Source organism: Lytechinus variegatus, chromosome 3 (assembly GCF_018143015.1).
Source record: "Lytechinus variegatus isolate NC3 chromosome 3, Lvar_3.0, whole genome shotgun sequence".
In the NCBI taxonomy this organism is placed as follows: domain Eukaryota; kingdom Metazoa; phylum Echinodermata; class Echinoidea; order Temnopleuroida; family Toxopneustidae; genus Lytechinus; species Lytechinus variegatus.
Genome location: NC_054742.1, coordinates 14,703,557 through 14,716,776, shown reverse-complemented (window position 1 = coordinate 14,716,776; position 13,220 = coordinate 14,703,557). Strand labels below are relative to the sequence as shown.

General features: G+C 34.3%; 1 protein-coding gene across 1 annotated transcript; it reads left to right on the top strand.

Moving 5' to 3' along the window:
* Positions 1 to 4,032: 4,032 nt before the first annotated feature.
* On the top strand, positions 4,033 to 10,415 carry LOC121410296 (signal peptidase complex catalytic subunit SEC11A). The gene is made up of 5 exons (XM_041602290.1): positions 4,033 to 4,162; positions 7,697 to 7,806; positions 8,272 to 8,421; positions 8,869 to 9,046; positions 9,671 to 10,415. Exons 1-5 carry the CDS (start codon positions 4,112 to 4,114, stop codon positions 9,719 to 9,721), a joined length of 540 nt encoding a protein of 179 aa, XP_041458224.1. The 5' UTR covers positions 4,033 to 4,111; the 3' UTR covers positions 9,722 to 10,415.
* Positions 10,416 to 13,220: the final 2,805 nt, after the last annotated feature.

Here is a 13,220-nt window from a genome sequence, read left to right as displayed (position 1 = left end):
ATCAATAATGCGAGCGCGAAGCGCGAGCGGAAAATGTTTGATCCGGTATGAAAAGGATGAATTTAAGCACTATGTAGGGGCGCATTGTGAAGTGGATGTGGATGTGGATAGCGAGTGCGAAGCGCGAGCCCTGGCGCGAGCTGATATGTTTATTATTATTTTGACCTAGGATCTGGACATTCTGGTCCTATAAGGACAATTTGTCATCATATGAAATGATGACTATCTTCCTATTCCTCTTCCTGAATGCGATATGAAACTTGTCTATATTCCTTTTTGAAAAAGGGACAATTTAGTTATTAGAAATTGTTGAGTCATATTAATTGAGGGGACATTTTAAGCACTAACTTTTGTAATCATGATTAGGATTTAGGAGTTGGTATATTTGTAAAAAATTAATGCGATCGCAAATTGCGAGAAACTGTCATAAAAGGGAAATTTAACTAGTCTGTTATATAATTAATATTTAAAGAATCTTATGGAATAAACAAAGACAATATGTAGGCCTACTTGGCAAATCATATAATGCGAGCGCACAGCGCAAAACAGCTGCAAATGATATACATAAAATGGACATTTTACCTTGCACTTTACAAAATCAATTTGTAAATCAAACAAAATATTGAAAACTCGATGTCTGAGCTGAAATATACTTTGTATATTGACTTTAAAACTACAGAACAAAATATGTAAATCAACTAAAAGGCAATGCGATCGCGAAGCGCAAGCTAAAACTTAATATTGTGGCATGAAATATTTTTTAAAAAATAATTCCCAAGACTTCCCCTGACCTTATTTAAAGGACAAGTCCACCCCAACAAAAACTTGATTTGAATAAAAAGAGAAAAATTCAACAAGCATAACACTGAAAATTTCATCAAAATCGGATGTAAAATAAGAAAGCTATAGCATTTTAAAGTTTCGCTTCTTTTCAACAAAATAGTTATATGAACGAGCCAGTTACATCCAAATGAGAGAGTTGATGGCATCACTCACTCACTATTTCTTTTGTATTAGAACTTGTATTTTATTATATGAAATATGAAATATTTCTATTTTCTCGTCATTGTCATGTGAAATGAAGTTTCATTCCTCCCTGAACAGGTGGAATTCCATTATTTTAACATTTTGTGCTTCAGGCAAGGAGGTCCTAATCGTCAAATTCGTAAAAATTGAAATATTGTATAATTCAAACAATAAAAAACAAAAGAAATAGTGAGTGAGTGACATCATCGACTCTCTCATTTGGATGTAACTGGCTCATTCGTATACTAGTAACTATTTTGTTGAAAATAAGCGAATAAGCGAAACTTTGAAATGTCATAACTTTCTTATTTTACATCCGATTTTGATGAAATTTTCAGCATTGTGCTTGTCTGATTTTTCTCTATTGATTCAAATCAACATTTCTCTGAGGTGGACTTGACCTTTAAGTTATTCACTTGTCTCCCTTCTCTTATATTTTTCCTCTTCTTTTCCCTCCTTTCTTTCCCATTCTCTTTCTTTTTTTCCTTCTTTCCCCTTCTTTTTCATTTTTTTTGCTCCGCCAATAGGGGGGGGGGGGACGGGGGGGGGGGGGCCATCGGCCCCCTGGATCCGCCTATGGTAGTGTTGGTGGTGGAGATGATGATGATAGTGGTGGTTTGTCCCCGGTTTGTCATGATGATGGTGCTGGTGCAGATGATGATGATGACGGAGATGAAAATGATGATAGTATGGTGATTAGAATTAGATTAAGAATCAAATCATAATATAAGAATTAGGAAGAAGCCTTTATAAAGAAAATTGAATATATTGATATAATCACATTTTTTAAGGTTCGTCTTAAATGAATAGAGTATATGATTTCGTGCTTTTTGCAAGAGAAATCAATAATATTGATTTATGTATTGGTAATTCAGGATCGATATGGTAAAAAAAGTGAAATGGTGTACCAATCTGTTCGTTAGTCCGAAATTGAACCTCATGAAATGTTCTTAAATCCGAACATTAAGGTTTCTTTATACGAAATGAAAATCAAGTTAGTTATACCGACAGCTCATAATAGCCGAATATGAATTTTAAAGGATCGATAGTCCTATACTTAAAAGGTATTCACCACCAGTTAGGAATTCCAGCGGCCTGTTATAGTCCGAAATTTAAATATTTGTTTGGTTATATCGAAGGTTTGTAAATCTGAATGTGAAATAGGGTTCGCTATTACCAAATTGAATAAAAAACGATATATATATATTACAGATAGTCATTATTTTACTCATACTGATCCTCTTTTTAACAAACTTAAAATCTTAAAAGTCACGACTTGTACTATTTGCAAACGGCTTGTTTTGTGTTTTTAGCAATGTAGAAGCTCCTACCTCAAATATTAAATGATTATTCGGTGTATAGATATTTTTTGATAGGTATAATTGTCTAACTCTCATGAGCTGAATATCCCCTCCTGGGTTATCAATTTTCTCAAAGTACTATGTGTTATCATTATATAGTGGACCTGTTTTATGGAATTCTTTGAACCAAGATATGAAGCAATGCCCAACCTTAAGTAACTTTAAAAGGAAATATAAAATATTTTTATTGAATTGTTACATTAATAGGTAAATTCAACTCTTTGCATGTTACCCCCTTCTCCACCCCCCCCCCCCCCCGATCAAATTCCTTTTTTGTGTAGGGTCTATGTTTTTGGTTTTTTTTTTGGTTTCTTTTCTATTTCTATTAAATCATTATCTATTTAATCTTGCAAAACAGGCCCATCCCGCCCCCCCCCCCCGGGCAAAAAAATAATATTTTGGTCGTCTGTTTTAAAACATTGCATTGTCATAAACTTTTCATTTTCGGAATAACGAACCTTCAGACGAATCTTTTTTTTTCTTCTTCTTTCTGATTATCGAACATTCGAATGACAAACCTTAATGGCAGTTCGGACCCAGTAGTGAGAAAATTCGAAATAACATACCTAAGTTTATTTTGGATCTAAAAACTTTCAAATTAAACCAAGGTAGTAAATGAAAAAACTAGTAAGACGTGCATGAGTTAAGAGGGGGGGGGTTGGTGAGTGTGGGTCAGGGGCGTAATAGAGTTCGATATGGCCAGGGGGGGTAAGAGCCAAAAATTCCCGGTCATATCATGGTATGATCAACAAACAAAGTTGTGCCCCGAGCATTAGGGCAAGCTTCATCGCGTGATTCTTTCTCTCTTTCCCCTTTTCTGTTTTTCCCTTTTTTTCCCGGTGAAATTCGCCAGGGGAAGGGGACAGCTGGCCCCCTGCCCCCGCCTATTACGCCACGGGTGTGAGTAACTTTAAGTAAGTATGTCAGTTAGTTAGTAATAGGGCTAGTAAGCAAGCAAGTGAAGTAAGCATAAGTACTAAGCACGTATGCAGGTAAGTAGGCCTAAGTAAAACAACATGAATACAGCACACCCCAAAGAGGTGTATCAACAGTGGCTTCATGTGCCCCCTCCCCCCAAATCAGCCATGCATACAGTCCTCCAAAATCAAAGAGCAGATATCATGGACAATTTTAAACATGTGATTTCCATGTTTAAATCACTTCTTTGTATTTTTTTCCTTCAAATTACGATTTTTTTGCTCCCTCATCCCCACACAGTTGAAAAAGGGGATTCTAAACTTTACATTGATATGTTACTTTCTGTTGTATTTGTGATTACGTTATGGTAATCATCGACAATTCTTGGTTTCGTTTTATTTTTCTTGTGACGGACTGGCCATTGAGGATTTTTAAAGCTTTCCGCCTTCAAAACTTCTGTCCAATCACTTTTCAACACGGTCTTATTGGCAGAGGTTTAATGATCTGACATGAACAGATACCTAGCTATAGTATTAGACCGCTGCAGTCAGGCCATTATTCGATTTTTTTTCTGCAAAAATAATGGAATACGATTTAATCTTTGAACAAAGCAATTTTGGGGCTGATAGGATGTTCCTTAAAAAAAACATTTAAGAATAAAATGTAAGACTAGAGATCTACTCTGTATGATGCATGGTAATTGGACATGCGCGCGCGTGTGTGTTAATTGGGTAGACTCTATACCATACCGTCGATGTGAAGTTGTGCAGTTGTTCGACGTATGCTAGCATATTCCCGATTGCAACATGGTGTCTCTCGAGTTTTTAGATGAAGTGAAGCGTATGAATAAACGGCAGGTATGTTTTTGGTGAATTGGAAAATGGATGTGTGGGAAGAGTTGTGGATATGTTTGTTTATTTGACTGAACGGAACCCTCAAATCGGCGGGCCTTGTCTTTGTTGTGGTCCCATGTGCAGAGATTGATGTACGGTACCGGTATGGCTAACACACAGGGAGCGGGAATAGCCAGGCGGCTTCTCGAGGGTAAAAATCATTTACTAACGTAAGCTTACTTCCCGAGGGGGGGCACTCAGTATATACTGCATAGTGGGTATGTGCCGCGGAGGGGACCCCCATTTTTACACTCAAATTTCCGTTCCAAGGCATAGCATTTTTGCCTTGTTGAGAAAAAGAACAAAGAAAGCCGCTCCAAGAAAGCCCCAATGCAATGTCGCGTAACATTGGCGAAGAACAATAGGAACCAAGATGGCGGCGTAAACATCGGGCAAGTCTCATCCGTCTTGTCATGATAGGCCCATTTTTCTCAGGTTTTTTTAGCTAAAATTAGATGTAAAATTAGAAAGTTATGACATTTTAGATTTTTGCTTATTTTTCACATATATATATGGTGAGACTACCACATATCAACCACCTCTTTTGAAACCGACCACCTTGCGCGCGTTTAAATTACTGCGTATTACAAATGATACGCGCGGGAGATCGAGAGTAGGCGCAGTGTCCATAGAAATGGTAAGAATCGATTTTACGAGAAAAAAGGAAGCAACAAAAAGTATAAATTTAGTAGAATTAATCAAAATTGTATTGACCAGACCCAAACCCCGCTGAAAAACCAAGAAATCCGGCTTTAGAACAAATTTCCGTCGTCAATCGTCGAATCATGTACCGGAGCTCGCAATGGAAGTAGTGAGACGATCATTTAGCATGTTGACATCATAGAACTGATTTGGAAGAGTTAAAATTCTTCGCCACCGCGACAAGAATCGGCCGTAAACTTAGTGTATCGCGGGTGGTCGGTTTCAAAAGATGGGTGCAAATGAGCAAATATAAAATCGTCGTATTCGTTGTTCGTCGATATATACGCGGATTGAATCGGAGTCGCCGTACGAAACATGGGAATCTGATCTGCTTAATTTTCTGCACAAATGAGACGAAAACTGGGTAAAATTGATGAATATTTTCGCAGATACGATGCTTAGAACATTAGGTGGTCGATAAGGGGTAGTTCCAACCATACAACTCAGTGATATGCAAATGAAAGAGTCAGTGATGTCCCTCACTATTTCTTTAGATTTTTATTGTTTGAATTACACAATATTTTCAGATTTGACAATATAAATGATCAACTTGACTGAACCAAAAAAAGTTTAAACAATGGTAGTTCCACATTTTCAGGGAGGAATAAACTAGATTCCACATGACAATGAGTAGAAAGTTAAATATTTCATATAATAAAACACAAAAGTAATAGTGATGTCATCAGTCCATGATGACATCACTTATAACTTATGTGAAATTAAGCGAAACTTGGAAATGTCATAACATCCGATTTTGATGAAATTTTCAGCATTATGCTAGTTGGATTTTCTCTTTTTACTAAATATAATTTTTTGTTAGACATGGACATCTTAGGATATCATTTGTTGAGATGAACTCACTGAGTGCATAAGAAATATATGTAAAGATGTGGCATGTATACATAAGTTATGCATAAGATTGTGATTTGCTTTTCATTGGTACTCAACTAAAATGGAAAGTATTTTTCAAAGAAAATAGCAATTCTGTTAAAGAAGCAGATTTAAGAAAATCTGACAAACAATATGCATTATGTATTAATATAAATGTATTTAGGTCAAGGTCACTTCACCATATTTCTATGTTACATCAGAAATGGAAATATAAACAAAAAGGTATACCCAGTTGTTGTGTGTCCGGACGATCAATTTTAGAAAGTCATTTAGAAAGATTTACAAACAAATTTTCATCATTTTTTAGTACAAAATGTTAGAAAATATTATAAAGAACAAACTAGAAGATGATTACAATTATTGAATTCATATTTTTAGTGTAATCCAAAGACGAAAAGGAAGGCTTCAAAAATATAAAGTGTCCGGACACCTGACCCCCCATCCTATAATAAATCTCCAGGGTCAGTGAGAAGGGCAGTGAATGTGATTGCTTGTATGAATAAGCAGCAGTTGGCATCCACAGTCTGGACTTCCACCATTACATGTAGGCAGACTTGAATGTAGACTTGTAGTTCTTGTTTGAAAAATTGTCCCCCATTCTAGATAAAAATCAGCAAGTATACACAACAAAAAAGTAAGTACCCCCCTTCAACAAACATCAATAATTTCTGAACCAATGCGAGTTTTTAATATATTTTTACATGAGCGTGTAGGTAATTTTATAAGCTACCGTCTGAGTGAATGTTACGGACATATTTTACGTCATGCTTCAGGGAGCACCATCAAAAGGCAAAAATGTCACTTTTCAAAAGTCACAAGCCAAATATCATGACTTTGTTTCCATATTATTGGAACTAATTCCACATTCTTATGAAAAATAGTCAGAAGGCTTGTAAAAAGTACTTTCTAAAAAACAATACAACTTTTTGGCTAAATTTCACGGTTGAATAAACACAGGTCAAAATTTGCTATAATTGGATTTTTTACACATTTCCATCAATAAAAATGATAGAATATGATGACAGTTATTTTTTGGAAGAGTATCTTCAACAATACTCGTTGTTTCACTGTTCAATGGACATTTATTGAAAACAAAAAATACTGCATAAATGTATTCTTTTCCTAACGATTTCTCATGATCAGTTTAATTTATGGACAAATCAGTGGTGGATCCAGAATTTTAAAATGGGAGAGGGGCCTATAATCGGGGGGAGCCACCAACATTTTCAAATAATAACATGATCCAACAAGTTGTAGAGGATACTACCATAAACCCCTGTGATGATATGTCACAATGCAGGGGCCGCGTAATGGTTTTCAAAGGAGGGGGTTACCATGCAAAAAAATATCATAATGGTATGGTAAATTTTACATTTTTGTACATGCTCTTGGAAAAAAGTGGGGGGGGGGGCTGCCCCCCCCCCCCCCCCCCCCCCCCCGCTTCCGCGGCCCCTGCAATATTGTGCTCACTCAACCATGAACAAATGATATCAAAATTGTGTGTGGAGTGGCTAAATGATGGATAGTAAAACAGTTATTAACACCATACAATTCACCTAAAACAATATTTGCCAAACTTTGTATTTGCACAATCTGAAAAACGACTCTTGTGACTTTCAAAAATTGTCATTTTTATTCAATCTTTAATTACTCATGCATGACTCAATCAATCAATCTCATTTTCCCCCAGAAATTGCATAATGAGTGTAGAAAACCACCTATGAAATATCATATCTCAAAAAAAATTATGTTTAAAAGTTACAGCAATTTGATTTAGGGGGGACTTACTTTTTTGCTGTGTATAGAAGTAATGAGTCATTCAATTATATATGCTTTTCTTGAAAATTTAACATTTCTGATTTTCTACCTATTTTATCATTTAAAAAAAATCTGTTCACATTACAGCTCTTTTACCAGGTGCTTAACTTTGGTATGATAGTGTCATCTGCACTTATGATATGGAAAGGCCTTATGGTTGTCACAGGGAGTGAAAGTCCAATTGTAGTTGTACTCAGGTAAGTACAAGGTAGAATAGACATTATGTGCAAATGGATCATCAGAAGTTCATTGAAAGTACCACAGATTTTAATAGTAAAGATGTCTTGTAATTGACAATATTACACTTACATTGATTTTATTTTTTCTAATGAGGAAGAAGTACAGCATGGAAATAATTGCCTTTTAACGATATTCAAAACCTATACTTTATCACTGAAGGTAGGGTAAATAATACACAATTATTGAATGTTAGTATTGCTGACATACTCTCTTACCATAATAAATATTACAGGTGTGTTGTAAAGGAACGAGAGATGCATATTTATCTCAAAGTTGAACTATGTGCATACTGCAATTACTTTTTTTTTATTCTTGAGTCAGAAATAAACCTTAATTGGAAAAATCATGATTACCTTTGGACTATGAACACTTTGTATTGTCAGTTCATTGCCATTTCTATATTGCTTCTATTACCTTTGCAGTGGGAGCATGGAGCCAGCTTTTCACAGAGGAGATCTTTTGTTTTTAACCAATTATCAAGAAGATCCAATTCGAGTTGGAGAGATAGTTGTTTTCAAGATTGAAGGCAGAGACATTCCTATAGTTCACAGAGTCCTGAGACTACATGAAAAGTATGTGTTCTTTCATCATATTTACAGCTTTTTAATTACCCATTCAAATATATCTCATTTCCCTTTTTGTCAAAGGTTTAGTCATCTTTGATTTCTTAAAGAGAAAATCATTCATAGTTGTTTCCTTTTCACATATACGTTGCAAATCGATGAATCAAACAGACTCTTTTTCAAATTATTCCATTATCCAGTGAAATTTTTAATGTTTTGGCTATTGATTATTATTTAATATCCTAACCTTGTGGATGCATACTGTATGCATTCATCTTTGAAGTAAAAAAAAATGGAACAAAAGTCACTTAATCATCATGAACCAATCATGATTTGGCTATCATCATCTTCGAAGAATACTTCATCTAGGAATATAGCATAACAGCTGTGAATTGTACAATTGTAATAAGTGATTGTGATAGTTGATGTTTGTGTTTGTCATTATTTTATCCACAGGGAAGATGGAACGGTGAAGTTTTTAACCAAAGGAGACAATAACATGGTTGATGATAGGGGACTATATGCCAAAGGTCAACTATGGCTTGAAAGAAAAGATGTTGTTGGTAGAGCAAGAGGTTTTGTACCCTACATAGGCAACGTCACAATAATGATGAATGATTATCCAAAATTAAAGGTAACCTTATTTCATAGATACATAAATTGATTGAAAAGATATTCCCCTGTAATTTTATTTTTAGCATGAAATACTGTTTTGCTGTGAAGAATTTTTTTTTTTTTGTTTTTGTGTACAAGTGTACAAACAATTATTTATTTTCTCATCACAAGAGTAATTATTTTTCATTTTCTGTTTTCATCCAGTTTAATGCGATGAATATGAATCCAGGCTGCGATATATTAGGCATTTAATATACCAAGCCTAATTTGATTCGCAATCTCATTTTAGTTGCACATCTAAAGATTTATATTAAAGACCTTTCTATTCCTAGACGTTTTCTAACAGAAAAGCAGTGTGTATTCTACCATATTGTATCAGAAATATATATGTTGTCAGACAAAAATTTTAGACATCCCATTAGGCAATCATATTGAAGTTATTTTTAATGACATTTAATGACATGCATTTTGAGTCTTATAAAACACCCCTTGTTCAGGGAATTGGGAGTTCATTCCTCACTTGATGTACCATTTTACCATCCTGTTGGAAGAAAAATATGGCTTTGTTAGGTGAAAACTCTACTTCCAAGATGCCATGATATTAATTGGGTTTATTTTTATATTCTTCCTTCATTCTTTGCAGTATATAATTCTAGCTGGCCTTGGCATATTTGTGTTGATACATCGAGAATGACATCATTCCCAGGAACTCTTGCCAATCATAGCTTATCCTCATCTTTGAGACAACTTTCTTCATGGATTTCATCATTTGTAGAGTACTGTCTAGATTGTAGTACACCTCCTTAGTATTTTCCATCTAGCTTTTATTTATGTTCATCATCTTCCTGTCTTCTGATTGTAACAGTTTGTACTGCTTGCTTGGTGCTTTGAAACACTTGTAACTAGTCTTAAAGTGTACCAAGAACCTGAAAGACTACTTTGTATAGTGCTAAAGTTCAAAGCCTGTCTGGTCCTTTATATTTTAGTATATTTTCAAAGATTGAATTCATTGTCAATGAAAATCATGAGTGTATCATATGTAAAACAAATGTGTGAAAGACACAATCTAAGATCTAACATTTGTTGCTAAAGTTTGCAATCCTAACATCAAAAGTTGAAAGTCCAGTCCTCATTTTTTTATCTCGCCTGCATGACATTGATTGTCACCAAGGTTTAGTTTTTGAAATGTCATCACAACCTTAAAAGTATAAGGACAAATATAATGAAACATGAAGATAGGGATAATCAAGTCTCAATAATTATGTAGCATGGGTTTTAGGTCATATAATCAAGGTCAAGGGTCATTTAGGGTCGATGATGAACGTTGACCATTTGTGGTATCAAAATCAAAACTTAAAAGACAAGTCCACCCCAACAAAAAGTTTATTTGCGGGTCATTCCATGCCAATTCACCCAATGAATGTGCAATTTTGCACCCGACCGTCTCAGAATTCGTTGTAATTTGGTATACATAAAATTCACCATGGCCCAAGCACAAAACAAAAAAAATTAGTCCAATCGGTCCGTCAATTCTCGCGCTACGGCCTGTCCTTTTCTCCTTGTTTTGACAAAAATGGGCGTGACCTTCAACTTTCAATGGCCACTGCGTTGTTACGTGTTGACCAATTTTCATGAAAGTGGTACCATTTGATAGGAAATTCAGAGAGGAATCCAAAACATGCATCGAATAATGTATTGGAGCAATTTATAAGGTCATGACCTTTGACCTTAACTTTGACCTTGAGTTTGACCCCCGGACAAATAATTTTTTAACTTGATTTTCGTGTATGTTAATTATTGGTATGATATTGACAAAATATGTTAAAATCAATGATATTTTATTTCTTCACCTTTAAAAACTCTTCCAAAGAAACCATGAAATTTCACTCTAGTCCCACACACTGATATTCATGTTGGTAAAGTGTTCACCAGTTACATGATTTCTTCCAATCTTAAGTTACAGCATGCAAACACATGAAAAGAAATTAAGCTTAATCAGTTTACAAATAAAAGATTAAACCTTTATGCTCATGAATAGGTATCTGTTTAGGCCTTTTATGATTCAGCAATATATATCATATACATATATATACATGTATATATTTTGATGATGAAAGTGAAGACTTTACTACCATGAATATATATGATATATATTGCCGAACATCAAAATGAATATATATTGATGAACATCAAAATGCCTAAACAGATACCTATTCATGAGCATAAAGGTTTAATCTTTTATTTGTGAACTGATTAAGCTTAATTTCTTTCCATGTGCTTGCATACTGTAACTTAAGATTGGAAGAAATCATGTAACTGGTAAACACTTTACTAACATGAATATCAGTGTGTGGGACTAGAGTGAAATTTCATGGTATCTTTGGAAGAGTTTTTAAAGGTGAAGAAATAAAATATCATCATTGATTTTAACATATTTTGTCAATATCATACCAATAATTAACATACACGAAAATCAAGTTAAAAAATTATTTGTCCGGGGGTCAAACTCAAGGTCAAAGTTAAGGTCAAAGGTCATGACCTTATAAATTGCTCCAATACATTATTCGATGCATGTTTTGGATTCCTCTCTGAATTTCCTATCAAATGGTACCAGTTTCATGAAAATTGGTCAACACGTAACGACGCAGTGGCCATTGAAAGTTGAAGGTCACGCCCATTTTTGTCAAAACAAGGAGAAAAGGGCGGGCCGTAGCGCGAGAACCGACGGACCGATTGGACTAATTTTTTTTGTTTTGTGCTTGAGCCATGGTGAATTTTATGTATACCAAATTACAACGAATTCTGAGACGGTCGGGTGCAACCACTGGGTGAATCCAGATGGAATGACCCTTGGATAAAAAGAGAAAAATCCAACAAGCATAACACTGAAAATTTCATCAAAATCGGATGTAAAATAAGAAAGTTATGATATTTTAAAGTTTCGGTTAATTTCACAAAACAGTTATACGCACATCCTGGCTGGTATGCAAATGAGGAGACTGACGTCATCGACTCACTATTTCTTTTGTATTTTATTGAATGAAATATGAAATATTCTAATTTTCTCCTCATTGTCAAGTGATACAACTATTAATTCTTCCCTGAACATATGGAATTAGCATTGTTTAATACTATATGGTTCAGTCAAGTTGGTCCTTATTGTCAAACCTTTAAAAAAAAGAAATATTGTATAATTCAAAAAAAAGGGGGAAATAGTGAGTGATAGACATCATCGTTCGGCTCACCTAGTTGTGCATATCACTGTTTTGTGAAAAATAAGCGAAACTTTAAAATGTCATAACTTTCTTATTTTACATCTGATTTTGATGAAATTTTCAGCACTATGCTAGTTTGATTTGTCTATATTTATTCAAATCAGCATTTTCTTGGGGTGGACTTGACCTTTAACCAAAGTTAGGATTTTGGATTTTCAAGGTGATTCTTAAAATATAGGTCAATATTCCATGAAACTTACATGATTATCAAGATTTAAAAATAGATCAACATAGTTTTAGGTCCCTAAGCCAAGGTCAAAGGTCATTAATGGTCAATATACCTGTATCAACTTTATAAAGAGAAGATGTAACCAAATTTTAATGTAATCAAAATAATTTTGAAATCACATGTCTTTATTTTGTTTGACTTTGATGTTCCCACAACTACATCTGTTTATTTTATGTCACTAAGTCAAATGTCAATTGAGCTTTGAGCTCAATTATCTTTGATGATACATATTCATAAAACAGAGATTTGAAATGGGCCAACATTAATTTCCTATTTCATAAAGTTCTTTCCCTTAATTGTACTACTAAAAATATGTTAAGAACTTGTTCTTTGGGCGAAGAAAACCTTGGGTGATATGCTTATTTTAAGGGTTTTTAAAACATAAATTCAATGTTGTCTCGCCATTTAATAAATTGGCAATCTATTTAACTAATTTTGATTTGCCTATTTTGATTATTGCAATTTTTAGCTTTTCCATATTTTGAATCAGATATTTCAATATTTGCTTATCTTTGATTTCAAAGATTGGTTTCCTGTAAATGGAATTAGACTGAATAAGTTTTGAAATATTGGTAGTATTATGGGCTTGTCTTAATTTTTATCATGGGAAAAGATTCATCACTAATGCTTTACCTTTTTATCATCTTGTTCAAGTTTGGGTAAATGTACATTTGTTTCATTATCTGTTG